This window comes from Petaurus breviceps, unplaced genomic scaffold (genome assembly GCF_028583685.1).
Source record: "Petaurus breviceps papuanus isolate PSGF00001 unplaced genomic scaffold, PetGlider_PUasm1.0 90849, whole genome shotgun sequence".
Lineage (NCBI taxonomy): Eukaryota > Metazoa > Chordata > Mammalia > Diprotodontia > Petauridae > Petaurus > Petaurus breviceps.
This window is the reverse complement of record NW_027187361.1, coordinates 4,460,163-4,482,132: the sequence shown is the minus strand read 5'-3', so window position 1 is coordinate 4,482,132 and position 21,970 is coordinate 4,460,163. Positions and strand designations below refer to the sequence as shown.

Here is a 21,970-nt window from a genome sequence, read left to right as displayed (position 1 = left end):
ACACACACACACACACACACACACACACACACACACACACACACACACACACACACACACACACCCCTGGAATGGAGGCATAAATGTAAAATCCAAAATGTCAGCCTTTTCACACTGTATAAGACAGTGGCAATAAATTTTCAAAAGAGTTGTTTACTGAGGAGCTCCAGCTAATAAAAAGGGAGTTTAACTGTTATTGTAAAATCTACCTCCCACCACCTAGCTAATACGTCATTCTGTTTTCAAGGTCATATAGAAATAGTAAGAGCTGAGTCTACTAGATGAGCTAGGCATGAGATAAATAGCCTTTCCTGATGTTTCGAAGGATATTAATAAACGAGTATCCTCTCAACCTGAGAACAAGCTGTCAGTCACACAACAATGCGCGTTGAAAAATAGCAAATGATTTATGTCCATCTAATACACATCTCTGTGGACAGTTGATTACATATCTGTTCCTGAACAGTAACTTTGTGACATGGCCCTTTTTTTTCCAGATTTATTTTTCTCAGTTTGCTGTATCTGTTTCTCATATACATAAATAACCATTCTTCTTTTAGGGTCAGAGTGCTTATGTTCATGTGTGATAAGTGTAACCTTTTGAATGAGAAATTCAGTTTTACCACAAAGATTGCAGAAAAGCACTTGATATAAGTATGTATAGTAAGCAATTTCCTGCTCTTAATACCTTTCCTTGAAATTCCAGCTGACAACTCAAAGCAGAATTAACATTCTCTGGTCATGGTATTGATACCGTGGTAGCACTTGAGAATCATATTCTTAGTTCAATTTTATTTTAATAATGCTAGCTTTTCTCTACTTTCTTTTTTTTTATTTTAATTTTGCTTTTTGGAGGGGGGGAGGTCAGGGCAATTGGGGTTAAGTGACTTGCCCAAGGTCACAAGGCTAGTAAGTGTTAAGTGTTCAAGGTCATATTCGAACTCAGGTCCCCTTGACTACAGGGCCGGTGCTGTATTCACTGCACCACCTAGCTGCCTCGCTTTTCTTTACTTTCTTTGCCATCATTATCTATCTTGAGTTTTTGTTGTTGTTGTTGTTGTTTTCTTATTCTCAATTTCCATTTTTTAAAAAATAGAGATCAAAATACTATATTCTTTTGTTGCTGTTGCCCATTATGTCATTATCCTCTTCCTCATATTTATGTCAAAACTGTTAGCTAAAATATTCCAGGTAAAAACAATTACAGCAGAATGTATTATGTGACTGTTCTTTAGAGGCAGCATGGAGAAAATGCAGAATCAGAAAGATTTGGGTTTGAATCCCCCTTTAATGGTAGCTGTGTGACAGTAGACAAACCATATAACTTCTCCAAGCCTCTGTTTCCTCAGTCAGAAAATGAAAACAACAGCACCCACCTGTAAGGGCTATTTTTTATTTTAATATTTTATTTTTTTCTGATTATACGTAAAACAGTTTTTGACATTTTTTTTAGTTCAGTTTAGTTTAGTTTTTGAGTTCTGAATTCTCTCCTAGTTTGGAAATATGTTTTTCATGACTGCACATATATAACTAATCAAATTGCTTGTTTTCTCATTGAAGGGGAGGGAAGGGAGAGTGGCAGAGAGTTTGGATTCCAAAATTGTAAAAATCAAAGGTCAAAAATTGTTATTACGTGTAATCAGAGAAAATAAAATACTAAATGAAAAAACATTTCCATACTAGTCATATTGTGGGGAGCATGGACCAAAAAACCCCAAAGAAAATAAAGTTTAAAAAAAGTGTCCTTCAATCTCCATTGAGATTCCATCAGTTCTTTTTTTGGAGGTGGATAGCATTTTTCATCCTAGGTCCTTTTGAATTGTTTTGGATTATTGTATTGCTGAGAATAGCTAAGTCATTCACAGTCGATCATTAGATAATATTGCTGTTACTGTGTGCAATATTCTTCTGGTTCTGTTCACTTTACTTTGCATCAGTTTATGAAAGTCCAGGTTTTTCTGAAAATGTCCTGCTTGTCATTTCTTGTAACACATTTATTTCATCACAGTCATATGCCACAGCTTGTTCAGCTATTCTATCAGGGCTGTTCTGAAAATCAAACAAAATAATATACTAAAACTCTTTGCAAAGTTCATGTCTTTTAAAATAAATGTTAGTTTTTCTTTAGGACAAGTATTGAAATAATTGGTGAAGCCTACTATATCGAAGAACTTCTTTTAATCCCCACAATATAGAATCTTGTGTAATACGTCATTATTTTTGATATTTTTTATATTATGCAGATGTTATGCAGATGTGTCTTTAGATGTGGCAGCATATTGAGTCTATGCTCAATGTGTGAGATAATTTAGCTAATTTGTTTAATTTTAATGCTCAGCACTGGCAAAGGCAGAGGAGAGAGTATTATAACATTTGAAATTGCAATAAAAATTTGAGGAGAGTGTGTGTGTGTGTATGTGTGTGTGTGTGTGAGAGAGATAGAAAGACAGAGAGACAGAGACAGAGAGAGAGACAGAGAGAGAGAGAGGAACTTATTGGCTCTACTCTAATGATCTAATGATCTTGGCCAAAACTGCAGACAGCAAATGTTAGGGGCTGCTCTGGAAATGAAATGTCATCGATATGAACAGAATTTCCCTTCGGAATGACCAGAAGACATGCATTCTTCTCTTTTTGGTCATGTCTTTTTGGTACCTTTACAGATGGGTCAACAGATACTTCAAATAGCTAAAATAAGAAAGTGCATAGTATAGTGGGCAGAGAACCAGCTTCAGAATCAGAAAGAAATGAATTTGAGTCTTGCCTCTGAGATCTTGTGATGTGATCACTTTAGCCTTGGCTTCCCCAAATATAAAGTGTAGATAACATTTATTTTGCCCTCCTCACAGAATTGTTTTGAAGAGATAATGCAAGTACAATGCTTTTCACAGTTTAAAGAATTGCTTTAAATGTTCATTCTTGTTATCACTGCAAGCTATTTTGTGTTTCTGAAATATTGAAGTCGGGGATCACCCAAAGAGCGATGGAGAGGCCCATAGAGAGTTTAAGCAGGCTTCAGTACATTACAAGCAGAGAAATGTAGGAGAAACCATGTAATAGATAAAATGTGTGACCAAAAGATATGAGCCAGTGACAAAGCAAGGGAGGAGGGACCAGTGGATAGCTTGTGGGTTCTTTTGTATCCTTACAACTTGAAAAAGGTTCCCAGGATATTGGGTGGTCATAGATGGAAGTCACACTGGAGAACCACAGAGAGACTATGGTCTACATTATTGAAGGGATTACCCCTACTGGTGAGATCATTGATCTGTTGGAATAGTAGAGTGTTATGGGGGGTATTTTTCTACTGATGCAGATTTTAACTCCTCTGAACATCAGCAAATACTTTAATGCCCAACACCTCTGTGTTGCCACCTGAATTAAATGTAAACTCCACAGCCTGTCATTACAGGCCTTCCACATTGGGACCATAGCAAGCATAGACTACCTTTCTAAGCCTATCTCCTCCTAGTCTCCAATATGTATCTTTTGTTGCAGTCAGTCTGGGCTATTCAGTGTCCCCTACACATGTCTTTTACTTTTCTGCCCCAAGGTCTTTCTTTGAGCTATTCCCTTTACCTGTTGTTTCCTCTACTAACTACTAAAATATATTTAAATCCTGCCCATCATTCAAGATGCATCTCAAATATTTCTTTCTTTCATGCAAACTTTCTTTATCCCTGTAACCCAATATGATCTTTCTTTTTTTGCTTTATTAACTTCTGATTTACATCATTCATTTCCACCATATTTTGAGTTACAAATTTTCTCCCCGTTTTTCCCCTACCCACCGCCCCAAAATAGCAGTCCCACAGGATATCCCCTCCTCCAATCTGCTCTCTCCCATATTTTCTCCCATACACCTTTCTACTTTTCCAGAGGATCTCTATGCCTCAGTGCCTGTATATCTTATTTCCCAATTACATGTAAGATGGTATTAATAATAGTATATATATATATATATATACATACACACACACACACACACATATATATATATACATATATTTGAATATTTGATTTTAAAACTTTCAATTCCAGATTTATTCCCTTCCTTCCTTGTCACCCACCCTTACTGGGAAGATACGCAGTTCAGTATAGACTGTACATGTGTGGCTAATGCAAAACAATAATATAGTAGATATATTGTAAAAGACTGACTATATTTCCCTCCCTCCTATACCACCTCCCACTTGTTCTATTCTCTACTTTGATCCCGTCTATTTTCAAAAGTGAGTGCTTCCAACTTCCCTTCCCCCCAGCCTACCCTCCCTTCCATCATCCCCCCTCTCATCCCCTTCCTCCCCCACTCTCCTGGAGGATGAGATCCCCTATTTAGTGTGTATTTCACTCCCTCCTCAAGCCAAATTCAATGGGAATAAGGTTGACGCATTCCCTTTTGCCTTCCTATTCTTCCCCTCCATTGTAACCATTTTCCCTTGCCTCTTCTGTATGAGATAGTTTACCCCAATCTGTCTCTCCCCATCTCCTCTCATTATATTCCTCTCTCACCTCTTAATTTCACCTTCTAAGTATCATTCCTTCCTGTTAAATTGGTCCTGTTCCCTCTATCTATGTACACCTGTAAACATATAAACACACATTCACATATGTATTCATATGCCCAAATACCCTCATATATAGACAAATGTATATATTTGTAATCCCTTCAACTACTGAGAAAAGTTTCATCAGTGACAATTATCATTTTTCCACGTAGGATGTTAATAGTTCAATTTTGACAAGTTCCTTTTGATTCTTTTCCTGTTTACCTTCTCTTGCTTCTCCAATATGACCTTTCTCTCTCTTGGATCTCTACATTACACTGTTTATACCTTTCTTGTGACATTTATTATATTTTCCCTTTTATGACTTTTATTTACCTCTCTTATCCCTAGCACTGGGCAATACAGGGAGAGAATACTTCCTAAATATTTGCTGAATGATTTTCTTCTAGATTGTAAGATTTTTGGACTTTAGAGTAAGAGTTAGTCTCATTCATCTTTAGTAAGACTCCACCACCCATAACACATGTTCCATAAATATGATTTTTTTGTTGATGTTTTGTTTTTTGCCTTTTTTTGGAGGGCAATTGGGGTTAAGTGACTTGCCCAAGGTCACACAGCTAGTTTTTGTGTTAAGTGTCTGAGGTCGGATTTGAATTCAGGTCCTCCTGACTCCAGGGCTGGTGCTCTACTCACTGTGCCACCTAGCCACCCCTTTAATTTTTTAATTAAATAGGCTATTTCACCTTTAAAATATCTGGGGATCCATATCTTGGTACCTAACAGGAAGAAGATATATATGTATATGTGTATATATATATATATATATATATATATATCAGGAGTGGGAATATATGAGGTTTATAATAGTTTAAATAGTAACTCCTGGAATACCAACTGTGAACCAATTTTTTTTAAAACCACTGTACACAATGAGTCCTGTAACCTTAACTCAGAGACTATAAAAACTTCCTGCTGTGCAGAGTCATCAGAGCTTTGCCCGGGGAGGACCAGAATAGAGGCAGACTGGTTCAGGTCCTGTTTTTGCTCTCTGGACCACATGCTCCCACATACCACTCCTGAAACATGCGATTCCTTGAACTGTGAAGTAGACATACATATCAACTCTCCCTCCACATTCAGGAAGACAGCCAGTATCCTATCAAGTTATTCTCTCCTTCAGCTAGATAGGAGATAATCAAGAAAGCATAAAGAAGGAAAAAATTGCAGGCATTCTTTCATGTTCAAAGGTGAAAATTGAACCTATTATGCATCGCTGAAATGAAGTAATAGGTGCAGTTCTCAAATGTCAACTAGATACAAAAAGAATATATATGATGGATTGAGTACCTTTGAAGAGACTAGGAGATAGATACAAGAATCCTCAAAACTCTTCCTGTTGTGACCTTCCTAGTCCAAACCCTTTTGCCTAGCCTGTTGCTAAAGTCCCTAAATCAATCTCCTTGTTTCTGTTTGTTCATTCATCCAACCTATCCATTTCGTTGTTGCTAATCTTCCTAATGCACAACTCTGACCATGCTATTCTCCCCTCAGAAACTTGTAACAGCTCCCTAGTGTGTAAAAAGTCTCATCCTCTTGGCCTAGAATTTGGGCCCCTTTGCAATCTGGTTCCTGCTGACTTTTCTAGCCTTGTCTTTCATTTCTAGCTTTCATTTATTTTATGCTGTAACAGGAATGTCTTGCCCAGTTCTTATCCTTATTTACCTCATGCCTTTCCTTGAGCTGTTCCCTATGCTTAGAATATTGTCCTTTCAACTTTACCCCTATCCCATTTCCTCCCCCTGAAATTCTTCTAGTATACAAAGGCCTGGCTCATGATATTTGCCACAAAGACTACTATGATTTCATTTCCCAACAGAAGTACTCTTCCTCGTTCCTTATATCTGTCATAGCAGCATTATAATTTGTATTGTAATTGAATAAGATAGTGTAAAATCTGGCACATGAATAAATGAACTAATGAATGAATGAAAAAAGCATTTGCTAAGCAGCTAGTTTGTGTCAGATGCAATACCAAACTCTAGTGACAAAGACAAATGAATCCATCTCTCAAAGGAGCTTTCTTAAGGGGTAGGGAACATGCATCAGGAAGTGTAAGGTGGCCAGGGTGCAAGTTTTTGTCTGGAAACTCACAGGAATGGTAAGTGAAGCCAAACGATAGTCCATCATTCTGTTCTTTCCAAAATTAATGGTTATTATTACTGTTCCCAGAGCAAGATATAGAAGTCGATTGGGGGACATGTCATTCATATGGACATCAAGAAAGATGATCTAATGTCCTAACAAGTCTGAATTGAATAGATGGGAAACATGATCTGTAATCACCTACATATCCTTTTGGATCACTTGACATTCACTTGCAAATCAAGTGTATTCCCAGCTTATAGTTTCAAGCTTAGTAGACTACTATACCTAGGGACTGAGGCATACCTATAGATGGGTTTGAACGGTTGGTTCTTCATCCCTCTTTAGCTTCCAAGGTGCTTCCTCTTTCTACATCTGGTATATAACATGCAGTTTGGAAAATCTAAGTCCTAAGTAGACAATGTTTCTTGAGCATTTTATACTTGAAAAGTCTCTTTCAGAAAGGGTGCAAGTGCCCCTTATTTCTGTCAGATAAAGTCTACAGTCTTGAGTGTTACAGATTCCCAGAAGACCCTGGATGTCAAAGTCAGAGGGCATTTCTTCCTCCATCCTCCAGCCTCTTAGAGAACAATAGACCTTTCTCCCATAACCAGTCTTCTCCAGACCAAAAAAAAAGTACATAAGTATAGGATGGCATAGTTGTAATTCAAAAGCAATCTGTGAAGGAAAAAGTAGTATGGAGCTTCAGAAGATTTCAAATTCCACATAAATCAGCATTAGGGTGGGGTGCCCCCCAAAAAAGAAAAGAAAAGAAAATGCTGACTTAATGAGACCGTAGACTGATTTAGTAGAAGACTGTTATGCAGAATGACAATTGAGCATATTTTGCTTATTTCATGCCAAACACAGAGTATTGTGTCTAGTGCTGGGAGCCACATTTTGGAAGGGACAATGTTATACAGGCTGTCCGCTTGACATCAAACAAAGTAGTAAGAGGATTAGAAACCTTCCCATGTGAGGATAAATTTAAAGAAGGGGATGTTTAATTAGAAAAGAGTAAACTTGACAGGATAGTAGTTTTCAGGTATTTTGAAGAGCTGTCATATAGAAAAAGATTAAATTTGCTCTTCCTGGCTCTAGAAGTAAGAACTGAAAGGGATAAGTGTTTGTTGTTGTTTAGTCATTAGATGGTGTCTGACTTCATGACCCCATGGACCATAGTACACATGTTACAGGGAATTAAATTGTGACTCATTAAGAGGAAAACACTTTTTTTTTGCCTTTTGGAAGGCAATTGGGGTTAAGTAACTTGCCCAAGGTTACACGGCTAGTTTTTTTTGTGTGGGTGTTAAGTGTCTGAGGCCAGAACTGAACTCGGGTCCTCCTGACTCTGGGGCCAGTGCTTTACTTACTGTGTCACCTAGCTGCCCTCAGGAAAACACTTTCTAAGAGTTAGAGCTATCAAAAAATGGTCTACATTGGTTAGGAAGTAATGAGTTAGTCATCACTGGAGGTCTTCTGGAAGAGGCTAGATGTTTGTTTTACATTTGCGTTGTTGGAGTGCTTGTATATAGTAGGCACTTAATAAATGTTTATCGATTGATGGAGTTTGGATTAGAAGAGCCATTATTTCCCTTTTAATTCGCAGATTCTATTATTTTATGGTTCCAGTTGTGTAACTTATCTCAACAACATAGTAAGACAAACTCACCTACATATAGCATTTTATAATTTATAAAGTACTCTCTTCAAATAACTTCATGAGGTAAACAGTGTGTTATTCCCTCTTCCCATTTGACACTTGAGAAAACTGAGGCCTGGAATAGTTAGGGGATTTGTTTTGGGGTATGTAACTATTAAGTGTTGGACCCAGACTTTGAATTGACTATACATTCCTTTTGGATAGCAATTTAATTTTTTCACATCTTTTTAATTCCCCAGCATATAAAGTGTCATTCATGATATAAGCTGTTGATAAATGTTTGTTTAGTGGAACTTAATTGCATATTGAGTACTTACAAAAAGATTAAACTTTGGCAATTAATACATTTTCTAAAATTTCATATATTTTAACACTATAAAAGTAGGCATAAGTCTGATACCCTTAAAAGGAGGAAAACTCTCCACATTTGAAAAACGAACCCTTCCTTATGCCCTATTTCAGTCAATATTATATTCAACAAAATTCCAGGAGAGCTGAAGATTTGGAAGTTTTTTCAAGTCAAGGGGAAATGGACAGGAAGAATAGTTTTAAGTACCTTTCAAGAAGGTAAAGGAAAGTATAATAATATCGAGTTACTAACTTGAACAAGTAGTATTTCATTACTCACCTCCATCCCCAAGTATCCACTACCAAGTAATTGCTAATTTTAGGATATTTTATTGCATAGTTAGACACTGTACAGTGGGAAGAATAGAATATTATATACCAAAAAGATTTCTCTATATTTCTGCTTGACCTGTGTGATTTTTGAGGTAGTCACAAGCATTTGGTACTTCAGTTTATTCATAATTAAGGAGTAAAACAAAATTACATTTTAAATACCTTACATGACTTCCTTTTTTGAAGGTATTTTGCAAGATCATTTCTTTCTTTGTAACTTTTTCCTTAACCACATTTTTTAACAAATGTGCTTCTGCCTTTTGTGTTTGTCTTTTTTAGGAACACCGGGACACCCTTCCTTCTTTTCTTATCCTACATTCATGTCCACACTGCACTTTTTTCTGCCAAGGAGTTTGTGGGCAAGAGCAAACATGGCATGTATGGGGATGCGGTGGAGGAAATGGACTGGAGTATAGGTAGGTCACCTGACGTAGTTCATCAGTATAAAGTCGTTCATGCCGTTTTGTTGTCCTTTCTTCGAGATTCCTAACAAATTCCCAAATGCTGTCCCACTTCCCGAATCATATGAAACAGGCTTAGAGGGAGAAGAGACCTCAGAGGCCATTGGGTAAAACCCCCTCATTTCACAGATGACAGCAAATGCTGACAGTGACTGACTGACAAGCAGGATGACGGAGCTAGGAAGTGAACCCAGGCCGTGCTGGACTCCCAAATCCAGCGTTCTGCCTGCTGTGCCACCCAGAGAAGCAGCTACTTAAACTGAATGGCACATTATTTGATAAGGGCAGGAACCATCTGCATCCCCCCTCTGGCACATACTGGCCCCATGATCCCGGGCAAGTTCATTGATTCCCAACTAACTCACTTTCTATAACTACAAGTTGCAGAACCAGTGCTCATCTGCATTGATTAAGGAAATGTCCTCAGCAGAGTTCCTTATACCATTGAAGTAACAAGTCCACAACAACAAAATGCCAACATCACATAAGTACAGTAAATGTACATGTGAATAGTAGGTAAAAGCTAATTACTACAACACCAGAGATAAATCTGCGACTGTGCAAACCTGTGTCATAGAATATTTACGGGGTCATAGTCAAAGATTAATGGGGGAATGGAGCCAAATCATTATCGCTTACTATTAGATATTCTCTTAACAGTTGAATGGGAACAAAACCTCATTATTAGCAAAATGAGTTAGTTGGGTTTCAAATATTTGGAAACAATATATTCTTTGGTCTGTAAAGCTGACTCTAGCCTTGGCAGGTCTGTCAAGGTAATTGTTCCCTAACTGTACCTTATTTCTGTGCCAATTGGAATAAATTTACTATTTATAGTCATGATTCAGTGTTCTCCTCTGAAACCAGTGATTCTCTGCTCTTGTCTATCGTTTTTGCTTCTCAGTAAGCAAATGTAAGATGACAAAAGGGAGCCTTGGTCAGTTTCCTTCCTTTGATAAAAATTCCAATTTTGAATTTGTATGAGAGGGTTTTTTCTTCAGTGTATTTGACTCAATGAAGAGGGGCATGGCCTTACTTAACAGAAAGTTCATGTTTGTGTTTTGTTTTTTGGTTTCTCCAAATGATTGTTAAAAACACCATAAAATTAGGTGTAGTTCAATGGTTTGTGCAATGAAGTAGAAAATCAAAGGAATCAGCATTTCTAATTTCAGTTTGGCCATTCACTTGCTATCTAGTTAAAGTAAGTACTATACTTTCAATCTGCCTAATACTGTAGAATTTAAGATCTTTGAGTAAAAACTATTTCACTTTTCTATTCTCCCTGTCACGTTAGCACAATACATGTTACATAATAGATACTTGTTAAATGCTTATTGGTTGACTGAGTGTCTCTCAGGACACTGCAGGAAATCTATGTTGTCCAGTCAAGTCAGTTCAAAATCTCATCATGTTGGTGCTACATCTACATGTGTCAGACATCTAGGTTGACTACACAATGTTTTAATTTGGGGATGGAGAGGTTGGAGGTCTGAATGAAGAATTTAATCACTGTGGGGAAGACTCGATGTTGAAAATCAGTCCACTGATACAAATGGACATCTATAACTTATAGTCTTAAGAGCTGCCTAGAAGCCCTGTGAGGTTAAATCACTTTCCCAGAACCACTTAGTCAGTTTGTGTTAGAAGTTATACTAGAACCCATACCTTTCTAAATTATTCTTCCGTCCAATCTACCATATTACCTGTACATTTTTTTTGGAGGGGGGAGGGCAGGGCAACTGGGATTAAGTGACTTGGCCAAGGTCACACAGCTACTAAGTGTTAAGTGTCTGAGGACAGATTTGAACTCAGGTCCTCCTGACTCTAGGACTGGCACTTTTCACTGCACCAGCTTTTTTTTGGAGGGCAATTGGGATTAAGTAATTTGCCCAAAGTTACACGGCTAGTTTTTTTGTGTGGGTGTTAAGTTTAAGTGTCTGAGGCCGGAACAGAACTCGGATCCTTCTGACTCCAGGGCTGGAGCTTTATTCACTGCGCCACCTAGCTGCCCCTATACTTTTTTTTTTAAAACATATTGACTGAAGACTAAGTATTTTGGCTTCATGAAAATTATATTATGTTTTCATTAGCAGTAGAATTAGAATTTATCTCATGTTCTCCTTAACAACAATAAGTAAGAGAGATGATTCTAAATAATGAATAGCAGTAAATGTAGCAAATGGATATTCCCTAAGATTCTTAAGAAATTATTATGCATAGAGCCTTTACACAAACTAATATGGTACTTGGCTTTGTATATTAGACATTTTCTTAAGAAGTTGTATGTAAATTAAATTCTGTTTTCAATACATCATTGATCTTGCCATTTAAAGGAACCTTCAGATAATTCCTCTTTAGGAGCAAAGAATACTTTTATAATATGATTAAGGATTTCTCTTTTGGCAAGTTTATTTTTTCTTTTTAGAGTGGGGAAGTCAGGGCAATTGGGGTTAAGTGACTTGCCCAAGGTCACATAGCTAGTGTTAAGTGTCTGAGGCCAGATTTGAACTCAGTTCCTCCTGACTCCAGGGCCAGTGCTCTATTCACTGTGCCACCTAGCTGCCCCTTGATAAATTTTTATATGGAGAGACAGAGACAGAACTTTTTTAGATTTGAATATGCCTACATGGGACCAAACTGATACTATTAGGCCACTAACAACACTTCAATTTGTAACATGTCTTACCTTTGTCTTTAATTTCTAATTTCCTTAAAATGACATGTATATTATTGTACTAATTGTTATATCCAAAGTAGGGGAGATGTCCCTTTTTAATTTTGAAAACTCTACATTAAATAGTTATGTGATATGTATAAATTGTTATTACATAGCCATACAGTCTTTCCCTTATAAACCGTTACTTATATTTCCATAGATATTTTTCTTGCTTTCTCAGATAATCAGCTCCTAGTGCTCTGTGGAAAACACCATCCTTCCAAAAAAGTCCTTCCAGAATAAATCATAAAGGAACCATGATTATTATGAGCTCCTTATTATCCAGTGCAGTATACTCAGATTGATCTATCATTTTATCAATTTGGAATTTCTGTTCAGCTGTACAAATTGCAACCCATGTACCTGTACCCATCTTGTGGGATTCTTGTCTATGTCTTTCATAAGTTCACCACAAGGGATTTACCTACTCAGTATTCTAGCATAGGTTCCCAAAGTGGGCAATACCAACCCTGGAGGGTTCTGGAATGATTTAGGGGGAATGGTAGTAGCCTCGGGTACAATTAGGGGGCATTGAAGAAAAATAAGGGAGTGGTGGAAGGATAAGGAAAGAAGAGAAGGAAATTTTGAAAAAAAAATGTTCATACATGTTTAGTCTGTTGTGAAACAGAGTTAAAGTTGTAGTGATTGCATCATTTTCCAAATGGACACACAAAATACAAGTAATAACAGATTAGTGGTTAAGTCCACCAACAGATCTTAACAAGTAAGTGTTGGCAGGCAAGTGCATCTCACATTGTTGGTAAGTCCAGCATGCCTTGGTAGGAATATATGCGTGTAATGACTTGTGTTTTTTTTTTTTTTTGAGGGCAGTTGGGGTTAAGTGACTTGCCCAAGGTCACACGGCTAGTTTTTATTTAAGTGTCTGAGGCCAGATCCGAACCCAGGTCCTCCTGACTCCAGGGCCAGTGCTCTATTCATTGTGCCACCTAGCCTCCCCTAATGACTATATTGTTACATGACACAATATTGTGTCATCAAAATTTCAATGTAGGAAAACCCCCACAAATTTACAATAAATTATTAAATTTAAAATGTGTCATTTAAAAAATATATCTTATATTTTTATGAAATGATGCAAATTTAAAATAAACCATTAAAGAGTTAAATAAATCAGATTTCCAGGTAGATACTGAGTAAAAATTTTTTAAAAAGAGAATAACCCCTGTATGTGCTGTGCTTTTTTGAAAAGGGGGCAAAAGGCCAAATAAGTTTGGGAACCTCTGATTCTCAAGGCTTTCCTTGACTTCTCCTCATGTCACAAGGTTTCCAATAGAGTACTCTTGATATCCATCTGTCATCTCTTACCCTCATCACATGACCACTTCATCTTTTCTCTCAGATAATTCAGCATAAGAAGGCTTTTTTTGAAAATATTATCTACAGATACCCGATGAAGTATAGAGCTGATCAATTACCTAAATCACTTGAAGGTAAATCACATAAAGGTATAATCTATGCCGTTCTGGGCATCTCCCCTCATAATGATGGTGGATAAGAACAACAATATAATAACTAAAATTTATATGGCATTTCAAACACTGTCATGATATTATTTATCAGCAAAATCGCCATGGTGTTGCCTTTGGACAGACGCAGGATAAAAGATGCCCAACAAGTTATTGTCCATTTGGGGAACAGGTTTACTTTAGCATTGGCGTGCTTGTACCTATTGCATATTATTTTTAATCATTAATTGCCTACTTACTACATAGCCCTAAATTATATCTTATATATCTTAAGAGTGCACAAATGAGCTCACAATTTACTTATATTTACATATCGCTAAAGGAGAGAGGTGGTCTTGAGAAAGGCTTTAATGAGAAAAATATTACCAAAAGGTTGCCCTTAAAATGTTTTGGGAAAGATGTAGAGGAGAACAGCCCAGGTATGTGGTATGCTGGATTGTTTCCTAGTGTGTCATATCATTTCATCGTAATGCATTCCCACATTAATCCTATACCAATTGCATGAAGATTAATAATTTGGATTTCCAAGTCAGATTAAATGTATCCTAACCATATCTAATTATAAAGTACTTGATGGGTTGGGAGGGGAAAGCACGAACATTCTACTTTAGATTGGGATGTATAATACATACTTTTCTTTTTAATGTGCTCCCCTAACTGTTTTTCTTTCTTTAGAAATAGAATGACATTTCCCAAATACCTATTAAGGAGAGAGGTGGGTGTAGGGGGGAAACAGTGGTAGCCTTTTATTTATCATCAGTGTGTGCTGTTAGAGCCATCACAGCCACAGTCTATTATGTGAGATTTGCATGCAATCAGCTTTTATTTAAAGCCCCAGTCTATTAATAGAAATAGATGAAGGAATCATAAATCAGCTCTTGCTCAGGATTAGAACAGCAAGTTCGGGATCTTAAAAAGAAAAAAAAATGTAAGTGAACAATTAAAAAAAAATGGAAGGAGCTTTCTATCTCCAATAATTATGTATGTACTGTAATTTTTTTTTTGTTTTTTGGCTTTTTAGAAGGGACTGGTGGGGTAACTGGGGTTAATTGATTTGTCCAAGGTCACACGGCTGGTAGGTGTTAAGTGGCTGAGGCTGAATTTGAACTCAGGTCCTCTTGATTCTAGGGGCAGTGCTCTATTCTCTGCGCCACCTAGTCGCCCCTGTACTAAAATCTTCATACATACTTTTACACATACATTAAATTGTAACATATATGCACACATTTATATTGCATATAAACATGCCCGACATGCAACAGTGGAGTAGGAGTCAGTTTCATATGGTTGATATGGGATTCTTCAGCCAAAATCTGTATCTTTCCCTGAAGACAGAAGGATTGTCAGACATGATGTGAGTCACTGCTATTTCTCTGTCTCTGGATTCCTCCAAAGGGTTAAGTTGTACTCTCACACAGAACCTGTTGCTTAGTCCTCTCTAATGCAGACCTGCACCGCAGGGGCCAAAATTAAAACAGGCTGCACTTCTTTGGTCCGCAGATAGGTTAGACAACAAGACCGACTGATGATGGCTGGTTGCCACGGGCCACATGACAAGCGGAGAGTGAGCAGAGGCAACCCTACATTTTTTTCAGGCTTCGGTGGCCAGCCGTATGTTGTACAGACCTGCTCTAATGAGCTATTGTGATAAAACTGTCCGAGCTGTGACATTTTAAAAATAACTGTTTGTAAACATGTTGAATAGTAGATGTGGCACTTTGCTCATCCTAATTCCCCGCTATGCTTCCAAGAAAGAGGATACAGGCCTAAGTTTTGTCATTATACTTACTCAGAAGTGAAAGTAGGGAGTCAAGGGGACCGTCAAATCACAAGTTCATTAAATGGCAAGTCTCTTTAAATATTGACTTAGATCTCAGGGTTTTTGTGACTAGGCCTTGAAAAATTACCTTTTCCTCTGGTCACCAGCCAAACTTCCAGGTGGTTGGGAAGTTGCTGGGGGTAAGGGAGATGTTCCATGTACATTATTGAGTGCTGGCCTCCAGCTCAGGCCACGTAGCACCATCTGTCATCTGACAGGGAAGGGCACACTATTAAGAGCTCAATCTCAGTATCCTTTAGCATAACCTATAGACTTCTCTCATTGGCAGCTGGCAGTCATGGTGATTATCACCATGGCATTTGCTGATGGATGCTCTGAGGGCATGGCTCCAATTTATTTAGTACTCTCTTTAGACAAGCTACCTAGCAGATGAGAGTTTAATCACATTGATCTTAACTTTGGTGACTTGATCTCACCTTTGAGCTTTAGGGCACGGAGATCCATGGCTCTTATTTGTCCCCATTGGAGCTAGTGGGTTTCAGCGGGATATTGTGATTGCCTCTTTGCCACCAGAACAACACTCAAAATTTTCTAGCTCTCTACTTTTTATTATTGGGCCAGGTCCCTTTTATCATGGCCAATGGCACAGAACACTATACTGAGTTGTCATCAGGATAACAGTAAACTGTTTTGTAACCCTGATCAAAGTTTGGAAGCATTTTTTCAAGTTACAGCCCTTTTGAAATTATCTTGCTTCCCCTCCCCACACTAAATGAAATCACTGCCTCTGATGCTTTGTTTCCACCCTCTCTGAAGGGGAAAGCCTCTGAATGGCCTTTCAGCATAATGGAGGTAAACCAACCTCCAGCTTTTCTAAAAAATAAAAGATTTCACGGAACCCCGCTAGATTCACAAAGCTCAGATCATTTGCTCCTTGATTCTTTGTTCTTCTCCAATGAGTTTGGGAGCTCTTTTGACCTATTGTCTCCACTCTGTTTCCTGTCAGTCTTCTTCCAATCCTTTTGTCTTTTCTTGGAAGTGAAGGTTATATAGAGGGGGCATTGCTTAGGTAAAGGGGAGTAAATTTTTTTTTAAACTTATTTCCTGAGTAGGTATCTCAGTGAAGACACACTTCACAGACTAATAGGACTGAAAGAAAACTGGAAAGGTCATTCAGTCTATCCATGGGGGAATATGATCAAAGAGGTGTTATAGCTGAACAGAAGACTCATTTCACAAGTCCTTACCCATATAGCTTTTATCCTGATTTGTAAACATGCTTTAAATATTCAGGCAGTACTTTTCATTTCTTAACCCCCAACACATTAAAACAGTTAAAAACGTGAGTGACATACCTGGTTTTATTTTCATTGGAGTTGTCTCTTTTTTCAAGTATCTTTTTGAACATTTCAAATGGTTTATTGGCCAGTTTTGTTTTCTTTGATTTTACATGAAACTCTTACAAGCTCCTATTGAACTAACTACATTGTAAATTAAGCATATTTTAAAGTGATTGGATTTGTAAAACTATGCTTAATTCACTAAGTACCCTGCTATAGTAAGAAGAACACTGTATTTAAAAACAGATGACTGCCACTTAATCAAAAGTGTGATCCTCGGTAAGTCATTTAAAACTCTTTGAGACTACATTTTTTTCATCTATAAAGTGTGTATAATATATGTACTACCAAGCTCATGATTATTGTGAGAAAAGTGCTTGATGTAAAACCTTGAAATGCTACATAAATACGAACAGTATTATAGAAACATGAGCCATTTTAATATTTTGAAAAGCAAGATGTCATCAAGTTTAACAAAAGAGTATCAGAATTTCAGTATTGGCTCAGAATAAAAAAATAGTAATACTTTAGGGTATGGCCAGAGAGGTTTTTTGCTCTTAAAATTTTGCTGTTTAGCTACTCATAAGAAGTGAAGTTCAGCCTGACAGTATTTTCTAGGGACTCTTGGCAGGGATTGATATTCAGTCACACTAGCCTAATGAACAATTTTGTTATTCAAGCAGATCCAGACAGCGAAAGAATGAAATAGTTTACATTACAAACCACTGTTTATTTGAGTGCAAGATATATAATGAGGTTTGAATCTTCAGGAAAATATCTAGTAAGTGATGACAGCCCATAAATTGCAAGGGATTGACTAATAAAGACCCACCCACGTATAATTCTCTTTTTAAGATTTCCAGAATTGTTAAAGGACCATGTAAAAATCACCAGGTACATATTCTATTGCTGTGGAAATAACTGATTATAGAATTTACCTCAGGAGATATGAAAAAATTAAGAAAACAAATCCTTTTAGACACTTTGATCTCTCTGAACCATTTTTGTCACAACTCCTTTGTGAAATATATGGATCTCTTCTCATAATAATCTTTTTAAATGCATCAAATAGAATATATAGGATTAGAAAGGAAATAGATTATATTAAATACAGTTATCAAAACATTTTTATGGATCTCAGGTTAAAAGCTCTTGGCTTAAAAAGAATATTGTCAAAATATAACTCTTTAAAATTAGTATATGACATGTTCTTACCAGTATAGTAGAAGCTTTTACTTTGTTAAATCTAAAATTTAAGATCTGAAATAGGCTATTTTAAATATGCTAATGTTTTCCATGTAACAAACACCAAGATATTCATTTGTGGGCTTGGGAGTTAGGAGAAAGAAGTTGGATTGAAGATTCTCTAAATACTGTGATTTTATTCCCTTTAAGAGCAGGAGCCCTTTGAGAAGACAAAGGGAACTGATATCATGAATTTGTGGGCAGATAGCTTCAGGACGTAGTTCTTTGGTTACCTCTGAATGAAGATCATCCATTTTCCTTTAGTAATGGATAAACAAGTGGAAACCATTAGCTCTCCAGTTTGGGGTTTTAATTTGGAGCATAGATTTTAGAGCTGGAAGGGACCACAGAAGAATCAATCTAGTTTAATGTCCTCATGCTACATAGGAGGAAACTGAGGCACACAGAGGTTAAGAGACTTCTCAGGGTCACCCAAGATAGTAAATAGTAGCATTGGATTTTGAACCGAGACCCTCTTGTTCCATAAATCTGTGTCCTGAATAACCATATTAATTTTAAGGCTTGTATTAAAAGAGGTTGTTGTAGGGATGTTGATTTCAACATTAAAAATACAATCACCATAAAAAATACCTGTCATCAATTATGTCTGGAGACATTTAAAAAATGCTGTTCTGCTCTAATGAAGTTAATGGTTAACACTAAAGTACTTTTGTTTATGACTTTCATCTTTTTGCTGTAAGATGTAACATTCTTACTAAGACTTATTTTCTTACAGAAACCAAAAGACCCTTAAAGGCATGAATTATTTTGACAGATGACCACTACTCAGTTGCATTATACTAAGGGTGAATAGTGAGTATCACCAAGATCAGCTATGATAATAAATCACATTTATGTACCACTTTAAATTTATTAGAGCACTTTTCTCTCAATAACTCTGTGAGATCAGTGGTGTTGGTAATTATATCCCCATTTTACAGATGAAGAAGCTCTCTCCTAAAGAATTTAGGTGTTTTGGGGTGGCCAGGTAGCACAGCGAGTAAGAGCACCGGCCCCAGAGTCGGGATAACCTGGGATCAAATCTGGGCTCAGACACTTAGCACCTACCCAGAAACACCTGGCCGTGTAACCTTGAGCGAGTTACTTAACCCCAATTGCTTAGGGGAGGCCAGGTGGCACAGTGAGTAAAAGCACCAGCCCCAGAGTCGGGATGACCTGGGATCGAATCCGGGCTCTGATACTTAGCACCACACCCAGAAATAACTGGCCATGTAACCTTGAGCAAGTTACTTAACCCCAATTGCTTTAAAAATAAGAATTTAGGTGTTTTGACCAAAGTCATTCAGCTACAAAGAATTTGAGCTAGCTAAAAAACCGGGTTCAAGTACAATGCTCTATCCACTACACAATGCTGTCTCTGGACAAAATGGATTTAATGGGTGTTCCTACTTAATTATCTCTTCAGAAATGCTACTGTCTGCTGAATTTCCATCTCCAATGCTAAAACTTAGCGTTTGTTGTCTCAATCATTCAAAACATGAAAATGTCTGAAAATGTGTCCAGTTGTATAAAAGATTATTTTTCATTATTGTACATTGAAAAGAACTATGAATTTAGGCTTAGAGGACCTGAGTTTGAATCCTAGATATGCTACTTACTATTTGTTTGACCCTGGGCAAATCTCCTGACCTCTTTGGGCCTCACTTTCCTTAACTACAAAATGAGGATATTAGAATAGATAACCTCTAAGACCTCCAACTTTAAAGCGATGATTCTATGACTTTAGTGTATTCTTGTGATCCTAATCCCATTTTTAAGTCTGCCCATGTAGTCACCTCCAAATCAATTCTAACAGAGGAGCAATCCAAAAAAGTGCTTCTGAGAAATATGGGAGTTTGCTTCTTGGATTCATGGATGAGAGACAAGTCACAAATAAAAGTCCCACAATAAGAAGTCCACTGCAGACTCATGTAGGGGTGAAAGAAGGCAGAGAGAGCCCTACTACCTGAACATTCCACACCTGTAAGACACATGGTGTTCACCTCTCTGGGCACTCTCTGAGGTTTAAAAGTGATAGTCCTCAATATCTTCTTATGTCACTTTGATTTACTTCTTAGAGTTTATGTGTTGAAGGATAGGAGTGAGCAGGAATCAGAGACAGAGAACAAGGTCTCACCGATTTTCTGTTTGAACCAAGCACTTAAGTCCCAGTTCAAAAAAGAACATTTTGAGAAAAAAAATTCTTTCTTCCAGAAATTTGCAGGGAAGCCCTTCATCCTCCCATGCCCCTGCCTCAGTCCTGCCTATAGAGAGTAGGAAAGGGATAAGTTACATGCTAAATCTAGTGCATTTACATATATTAAGAGTATTACCCTGAAGAACAAAAAAGGGTCTCTATTCTCTATCCGTTGTCTACATTTCAACTGCTGATCCCCAAACTCAAACTCTGTGGTCCCTGGAAATAGATGCTCATTGCACAAAGCAGGGTTTTAATTTATTCAGAAGTGTTAGCTTGGCAGACACAACACTGATTATAATTTAGAGCAATAGGAGTGTTGACATTTCTCAACTGTCTGTATTTAAAAATTAAACAGGTTATCAGTAACATTCACACATATTATCTTCCTTCCCATAAGTCAGGCAAAAATGTGACTTCTCCACAAATTCACATTTTCAGTTTACAGAGAAATTTAAGGAAAAGAACATTGTTGTCATAATATTTTCTTCAGGCTGAGGGAAGACAATAGCCAAAGGAGAAAAAAAAATCCTTTAAAATTACAGCATCTTAAATCTTAACTTTAATAATTTGAAAGTAAGAATTGTTCTGTCAGGTACCTATGTCTGCATTCCTATTTCATGCTTGCCAAGTTTCCTCAGTAGCAACCATCTTACAGAGGCATTTCTGCATCTTATTTTCTGAGAGTAAATATGCCTTGCTCTGACACACTCTCTGAAGCTTTGAAAACTGCCTTTAGACCAGCCATGTTGTTTTGTTTGCAGAATTTGACATTGACATCATATTGGTTTTTATTTTGAGCTGCTTTCCAATTAAACAAGGAGAAAATGTGAAAATTTAATCAACCTTGCAATTTATTTTGAAGGGATTGTTATAGGCTAGGGAAGGAGAAACAGTGAGGAAAAAAGATCAGCTAATTACTGATAACATTATTTCCAGACAGTTGACTGAAAGCACAGCAAAAGTTAAAGAAATATATGGGCAGAGATCTCTGTTCTTGGTAATATGCAGAAGACTATGTTTCATGGTATAGTCAGAAGTTTGTATAGCACATCCCTCTCATTCAGTAGATATGTTTATTTATGTAGATATGTATTTTTTGGTGCGTCCAGGTAGTGCAGTGAGTAAGAGCACCAGCCCAGAGTTGGGATGACCTGGGATCGAATCCGGGCTCAGACACTTAGCATCACATCCAGAAATAACTGGCCGTGTAACCTTGAGCAAGTTACTTAACCCCAATTGCTTAAAAAAAAAAGATATGTATTTTTTTTTACTTTAAACTTAATGTGGCCACTATATCACATTCTCTGAGATATATTTATTATGATAATCAACATTTTCTTTTGCATTTGCTATGGAAAATAGCATAACTTAAAGGCATGCCCCAATGCTTCATCACAGCATGAACGTAACATAAAATTCTGGAAGATAATTCCAATACGAATAGGTCCTTACCAGCTGTAAAGCCTACAAGTGTGAGCTGTATACCTGTCAAGCTAGATTCAGCTTTGAAAAGTTTGGAAGAGTAGAAAGTGATCCCTTTCTCAATCACATAAATACTTAAAGACAATAGAATTCCATAATCAGACTGGGAAGGAATCACAAAGAGGCATCTAATCCAACCCCTTCCTCAAGAAATCCACTCTGTACCATCCCAGCTTTTGGAGGAGGTACTTTTTGGAGGGATAATTCATTACCTCGTGAGGCTGCCAATTCTACTCTTTTCTACTCATTGGTAAGCTTTTTCTTA

General features: G+C 37.2%; 1 protein-coding gene across 8 annotated transcripts in view; it reads left to right on the top strand.

The window, feature by feature from the left end:
• The window catches only part of STS (steroid sulfatase), a 192,910-nt gene that overhangs the window by 94,774 nt on the left and 76,166 nt on the right, over positions 1-21,970 (top strand). For all 8 annotated transcript variants that reach the window (XM_069072818.1, XM_069072826.1, XM_069072820.1 and 5 more), the window contains one exon: positions 9,274-9,410. In XM_069072818.1, coding sequence (XP_068928919.1) covers positions 9,274-9,410 — 137 coding nt within the window. The remainder of the gene's footprint in view (positions 1-9,273; positions 9,411-21,970) is intronic.